The sequence below is a fragment of the Mesitornis unicolor genome, unplaced genomic scaffold, assembly GCF_000695765.1.
Source record: "Mesitornis unicolor isolate BGI_N332 unplaced genomic scaffold, ASM69576v1 scaffold33415, whole genome shotgun sequence".
NCBI classification, from domain to species: Eukaryota; Metazoa; Chordata; class Aves; order Mesitornithiformes; family Mesitornithidae; genus Mesitornis; species Mesitornis unicolor.
The window spans coordinates 1-7,524 of NW_010184110.1; the positions used below are offsets into that span (position 1 = coordinate 1).

The 7,524-nt window shown below is 45.7% G+C and overlaps 1 protein-coding gene across 1 annotated transcript in view; it reads right to left on the reverse strand.

The window, feature by feature from the left end:
• Positions 1-6,993: 6,993 nt before the first annotated feature.
• Positions 6,994-7,524, reverse strand: part of LOC104540528 (cytochrome b-c1 complex subunit 10) — a 1,040-nt gene continuing 509 nt past the window's right edge. Inside the window, exon 2 of the mRNA XM_010184362.1 lies at positions 6,994-7,114. Within this exon, the coding sequence (XP_010182664.1) occupies positions 6,994-7,114 (121 nt within the window). The remainder of the gene's footprint in view (positions 7,115-7,524) is intronic.

The following is a 7,524-nucleotide window of genomic DNA, read 5'->3' on the forward strand; positions in this document are numbered from 1 at the left end:
CGGACAGGGTCACCCGGGCACGGAGCCCACCCAGGCACGGAGCCCACCCCCTGCTGTTGACCCCCCGGCGCGCCAGGGAGGAACGGGCCTGTTCTGCAGCACGGCCCCTTCCAGAGGGGCTTTTCCTGGGTTCCTGCTGCACACTCAGAAGCATCACTGCGTAGCACCTGTACTACTCCTCCTGGGATAACGCCCTGAAAGAGAGTCATAAAATAAAATAAAAAAACCCAGAACCAAATCAAACAAACAAAAAAACCACCAAAAAAACCTCAAAACAAAACAAGGAGGACAGTCTGCTCTGAAAGAGATGGTGGGAATACAAAGCAATAAAAAGTTTTTAATGAAAAAGTGTAAATCGCAACCTGTGATGGCCAAATTCCGGACTGCAGAGACATGCCTGCCTCCCACTGCCAGTTAACACCTACTCACACACCCCAGGTTTGGTAACGCACACCCCAGCACCGCTGTTTGGGCAGCTGGGCATTCCTCACCATCACAAGAGCCACATGCTGAAAAACACGAAGTGCCACAAGGCAGCCTGCCTTCCAAAGCAAGTTGCAGCAATTAATTTTCCTTTAATGAACCAATGACATACGAGTTTTTTGTTAAGCATCCTGCAGCCCTGATGCGATTGCTGTCCACCTTCAGACCAGCAGCATCCATGGGGGCACAGCCAGACCCTCCCCATCTCCTGGCCGGGGACACAAGCACAGCCACAGCCACCGCTTGGTTCTTCTGACACCAAACTCACCAAATCTGTTTGAGCTTCCAGGGCTTCCTCCAGCCTCCACCTGTGCAACAAGCTGGCAGCAGTTTTACTGACTTTTTTTAAAACAGTGCTCACTCATTTCTTTCAAACTCCTTTATTTGGAAAGCAGCAGGGAGCGTGAGGAAGGACACGAGATGCCAGTTTCAGGAGAGAGGAAACTTAGGGACCCCCGTGCACAGAGTGCAAGTTGTCCAGACTCAGGGGCAGAAACTGAAAACAGCTTCAAAGAGCCACATGCACCTGCAGGTGCTGGGCTGTACTTACTTTGTACGGGAATATTTTTATATTTAAGATACGCCATGGTGGGGATTTTGACTTTAATTTAGTCAATACAGAGCTCTTTGGGGCCCTGAGGCACTCTATCACTCTGAGGATTGGTTTTGGTTTTGTTGGTTTGTGTTTAATGTTGTTTCCTTCTGGGCTCACACTTCAGAAATGACTTGCTCTGCGACCACCATTATTTCCTACAATCTTGAACACAGATCAGAAAAGTCTGAATTGCCAATATTGATCAAAACCATGTTATTTTTCATAAATGCACTTTCCCCTTTTTGGAAAAAAACCCAAAACAAACTCACGACTCAGCCAAACTCATACTATCCTATCCAAAAACTTCTACTGAAATACAACTTCTTGATTAAAAATGAAGTAAGTGTATAAAGGGAAACCAAGGCACAGAGTTACACGGTTTACTCTCGTTTAGCACAGCAAACGGGGAAACCGGGAGCAGAGCTCGGCAAGGGCGAGACTACAGCGCTGTGCACCCAAAAGCCGGTCCTAACCCCCACAGTGTGGGGACCCACTCTGTCCTGCTGACAACTGTGCCTGGAGCAAAAGCAGGTGCAGAGTCCTGTTCATACCCATCCCTCTGCTCCATACCCCATCCCTCCGCTCCAAACCGCTGTCAATTCCTAGGACCAGCGGTGGAAGCCCAGCATCCTGTCTCCCACCAACCACTTGATTGTTTCCTCTTTCACTGACGAAAAAATCAAAGCCACATAAAGGAGCAAACATTTCACTAAGAAATGAGATCACGTGAGACAAACTGTCCCCATCTGGATGCTGTGTTTGTCAATTCCCAGCACCAGCAGTGGAAGCCCAGCATCCTCTGTCTCCCACCAACCACTTGATTGTTTCCTTTTTCACTGACGAAAAAATCAAAGCCACGAAAAGGAGCAAACATTTCACTAAGAAATGAGATCACGTGAGACAAACTGTCCCCATCTGGATGCTGTGTTTTGAGAAAGATGTGGGGTGACTGGAAGGGAGCAAGGAAAATCATCAGCTGTCTGCAAAATTCCCTGTGAGGGAAGAGGGAAGAGCCAGGGTTGTTTAGTCTGAGAACATAGCTGAGGTCTCATAGTAGCCGTCAAATATGTTCAAGGGAAAGAATCACTGGGCTTGTATGCAGGATGGGAGAGAATTTCTTTTTTCCAAACACAAACTGAGAAGGTAAGCACAGAAACAGACCATGCAGAGGGACTGTGAGATCTCCAACAGCCTTTAAGAGTAAACTGGAAAAGCTGGAGAGTGGATCCTGCTGTGGGGTGGGAGTGGAGGTGACCTCTTAAACATCCACTGCACCTCAAGCTCAGGGTGACAGTAGTTAGAAAAAACAGTTTTCACTGACAGCTGGTGCAGCAACAGCTTGCAGAAGGGAAGATGCTTACACTCCTGGGACTGTGTGAAATGTCTGGGTAGAAACTTTCTCTTGAGCCCAAGGGAAAATATTCCAGCATTTCCTTGCTAATGCCACTAAGGCACAGAGGATAGGGCAGCTGTAGATGTTGCCACTACCTGAAAGCATATCTAGCTGCCAGAGAGCTTGTGCTGTTCCAGGACTAGCAGATAATCCTAAATCACCACAATGAGTTGTTGTCAGCCACGAAAGCAAGCAACACAACATTCTGAGAGAAAAAACCTCTTCCATTTAGCCCTGCAGACAGCTCTGGTTGAAAGCTTTCTGCTCTGCAGCCAAATATCGCAGACCTAACTGAGGCGCTTATTTCAGAGCAGCATTTGCCAGGGAGCACCCAACCCACCAGCCCTGCAGAGGGGCAGAAGCTGAGGTTAGTCCAGGAGATGAACCTCAGGAGGAGCCCACCAAGGGCTGGCTGTAGCAGGCTGACAGCGCTGAGGTGGTGGCAGTAACAGCTCCTGTTCCATCTCCACTTACACCTCCCATGCCAAAAGTGGAGGGAGCAGCACAGACAAACACCCAGAAGAGGCAGGCAGAACACAAACCTTCCTTTTCTTAGAGGTGGGTTTGAAGTTACATCATTAACCCAGAGCTGAAGGCGCTTTTTGCTTCCTGTAGCTCCAAAGCTTGGCTGTCGCTGTGCCCTCCAGTAGAATTCATCAGGTTTGGAAGGGGAAGCTTTTCCTCCTCTGTCAAGTCGTTGTCTTTTAACTAATTTGTTCATATAATGTATGTGACATTTGGTTAGTTCATTCTGAAAAAATAATTAACTGTTAGAAAAGAGGCAATTCTAGGATATTAAAAATTAGAACGGTCACTCAATACTCAAACAGTAATTACTTGAATTTCAACAGAAATTTGCCCAAGAATGCAGAAGGTATTTCTAACAGAGTATTTCCGAAGAGTGCTTACTCCTGTGGAAGGAGAAATACTAGAAATTAAATCAGTTATACACTAATCCTAGGGTTAATTAGAGACAAACCCATAATTTGAAATGCTGCAGAAAACACAAGCAGCTAAACAATCACCAAAGGGTGAACAAATCTGGTCTGCATTTCTTGCAGTGCCTGCCTGCACAAGCAGTTGGTAATTTGGATGTTTTTCTCCTTTAAGCATCTTCTAATCTCATCTGCTGTGCACGAGGCTATCACTGGGGCTTGGCTAGAGGTAATCTATCTACTGAGAGCTGCAGACTGACAGCCTGGGGAGAGGGGGGTCCTTACAGGAACAGGCAACCCAGACAGATCCCAGTCCAAGGCCTGATCTCGCTCAGCCACAGGAGCAGAGGCTCACCCACCCACGGGAACAAGCCAAAACTGGGTATTTCTACAGACAGCAGCAGCGTATTGTGCTCAGCGTGTCTGGGCACGTTAAACAGGTAAGCAAGAGCAGAGACTGAGCTTACAATCCTGACAACGTGTGAGTGCAGGCCAATATAATGCCCGCTCTCAAGGCCTATTTGAATGAAAATGGGTCAGTATCAGCATCAATACCCCCATGCACAGCATAGGGCGGGTGTTGTCAAACCTCTGCTCCCAGCATTTGAAGGCACAGCAGCTTTGGCCCTCTGGGAGTCAGCCAGCTCAGGAACGCGACAGACTGGGGAGACAGGAGAACGGTTATCTCATGACGCCATAAGCTTCTGTGCCATCCTGTTGGACATAGCGGGGCAGCAAAGAGTTTTGCACATGAAAATTACATTCCCTGCCTCCCCAATTAGTTATCAGTGATGCTGCTGAAGCTATGCTAAAGCAATTATTCTGTTAAACAAGTAGTTCAAGTGTCCTGCACACTGACACCGTTTAGGCAAGTTTCACAACAGTTTTTTATAGAAACATCACTCAGAAGCCTTCAGCCCTGAAGGTGACACCCAAACAGCACAGCTGCTACAACCAAGACTTGTTCCTAAAGAGAGTCGAACCTTTCGTTACAGCCAGAAATTATAACGAGGTTAAATTTGGCACTAAACAGAGAGGAAACAGTGATCCCAATCGCTCACAGAGGTAAGTTTGTCTGCAAATTCTGGTCTTTGCAGAAAGCAACAAACCCTCCCTGCTAAGTCTGAGCTGTCTGCTGTGACTTAGTGGCAGAGACCAGACCAAAAATAACATTCGTACTTTCTTTTTCTAACAGCTAAAAACTTTTTCATCTAAAGGGCTCTGGTAGTGGGTTGTTTCATCACTAATTCATGTTGACAAATATAACTATACCTGTGAAACATAGATAGAAATTCTTTTTCTGCTCAAAACCCACATTAAGAAAGGCACTAAGCAGCTCTCTAAACCACTGGTTTCTACCCTGGAGCATGGACAACCTCCCAGGGTTTGCAGGCTGCCTTCCCTGATCCCCTGGATTAGGCCAGAAGCACTAGCCTGTTTTCAGTTGGCACACACTGCTTTAAAACTGTGTCCACAGTTTAAGGGGTCCACAAACTGATGTTAAAAATAAACAAAACCTTGCTTTAAACTAAATGCCAGGAATCTGTGTTACCAAGAAAATCTGCAATATTTGATATAAAAATTTAGCTGCATGCAAGAGTCCACGGATGCTGCTGATCTAGAAATGCTGAGCTTAAAATCAACACATCACTAAGAACAGTTCAAGAACTACAGCAGGATTAGGAGTCATGAGCAACACTACTGGGAACAAACAAAACGCTCCTTGGACCCAGAGGCCACTGGTTAGTGCTCGAGGAACCCGCAGAGGAAGACAGGCAAACACACACAGGCCTTCCTTCCTTAGGACACACATTCAACCAAGGCAAAGACATAACCAAACCGGAGGTGTAGTCTAAAGAATGTGGACTAAGAAGGTAACACAGAAACCCCCAAATATCATTCACTTGGTTTATTTTGTGCATCAGGTTTATAAATTACTCCCATTAGTACACGATCTGCTGTGAATGTGATCAGAGGAAGAGGGTGGTCGGTGACGTTAAATTTGTTCACAACCAAGTGGTCTCTCAGGGGAAGGAGAGGGACACCACGACCGCTTGCAGAATCTGTACTGGGCATTTCAAGTTCACCTCAAAGCAGGGTCTCAGCAGATGGATGGCTCCAAAACACTCTATCCAGCAACACATTTCCTACAATAAACACAAAGCAGTCATTTAGCAGTGCTTCCTGCAGCACTCAACAGCACAGATTTCAAAGGTCTCCAGGATCCAGGCAAGACATTTCTATCATAGCGACCGAGGGAGGCACAGCAGTGAGGCACACTGGCCCAAAGTCCTCTAGGAGGGATCACTGGCCCCCACAGAAACACCATCTTTCTCCATTCCTGTACAGGAGAGTGTCCTTTCCAGATTATTTGTGCACAAGACCACATCAAAGCTCTTGCTTCAAAATAAAGAATGTATGCTACGGCCTCAGGAATGGATCCATGTTCCTATCACTGGCTAAGACAATTTTTAAGTAAAAAAAAAAAAATAAAGCCCTTACTAGGTAATTTAATTGCCTCTACATGACTTGAGAGCTTTTCCACTGACTTGTCCGTAAACATCTACGGTCACTGAGTGCAGCTGAATTCCACAAAAAGTTTCTTTCATCCCCTGGTTACACCAAGGGTCCATGTGAGATATATTTTGAAAATGGGGAAGATACAATAAATTGTTTAAACTGCAAGAAGTACCTAAAAAAAGACTTACAAAAGTACTGACCATCCCCTCAGTGACCTTGAGGGCAAGTATCTCACTTTCATTCAGCAAATTTTAAATACAACTGTTACCCTGACTGGAAGAAACGAGCACTGAGGTGTTTATAGCTCCCTCTGGGCCTTTTTCCATAAGCATCCTTAAAGGCAAGGCAAAAACCTGCTCAACTCCCTTCTGTCTGGGGGAAGGAAGAAAGAAGTTCTCAACCTGCCTACTACACAAACATGCATCTAAAGGCCCAACAGAAGGTCTTATTTAACTGCTCTTCCAGCTTTACGGATGGTCAGTCCCATAGAAGATAGAGCACAGCACATTTCACATGGAATTAAAGAAGGGGAAAAAAACCTGAGAAAGCCAATTTACCAATGAATTTGTGGTACATAATAAACAGCTCTGAACATTCAATTCACTTTTAATAACAGTTACAAGGAACAGAAAGAAGTCTGAATTTGCCTAGCAACAAAACTTGTCACAAGCTCGAGGCCATTCTACCTAGGAATAAAAAGGAACAGATCTCTCCAAAGTTCCAAGTTACCACAGAACACTTGATTTGCCTTCTCAGAGCAACATTACATTGTGGAAAACCCAGCGATTGCAAAATAACCACTTGAAAAACATATTCTTATTAACATTTCATCCTTCTGGCACTCTGTGAATCCAGGCTCCGTTTTAACAAAAAAAACAACCAAACAAACAAAACCCCCCAAAAAACAAAGAAACAACAACCAAAAAAGCCCCAAACCTGAACAATTAAATTGAGCAGCTCTGGTTTGGACCAGCAACCTGAATGTGCCCTGGACAAACAGGACACAAACACAACACTACTACTTAAGCCAAGCGATGCACAAACAAAACTTACCATTAGAGGGAAGCTTAGTCTTCAGTTTTAAACTTGCCGCCAATGTAGGGAACATACTGAAGGACCAGCTTCCAGTCTGTGACCCATATTAAACCAGTACCAGCTACACCACCCCACGTAACGAGGGTGGGAGTCCTAAAGGAGAGACACACACATGTGCAGGTAAACAATGTTAATTCTCCATTGTAACAGGCTTGGCAAATGCTCATCCCAAATGTATCAGGGAAAGTAATCTCAATCAAGCAAAGAAGCACTGCACAGACCTCGAAAGACCTCACATACAGACAAGTATTAGCGCACAGGGCACTAATTTTACAGGAAAGGCTTGATACACTTCTACTTGAAAAGGGCATTACCCTGTTAAGAGACACGCTTACTTGTTTAACTATTCTGCTACTAGGGCAGCCCACAAGCTGCTTCATTCTCCCTCACGCAACCCCTGGAAGCAGCAGCCGCTGGTGCTGCGACATTTACAGCTCGAAAACACTCAGACACCAGCCAGAGCAACCCAGAGGCCAAACACCGCCCCTCTCAGCCCTTCAATC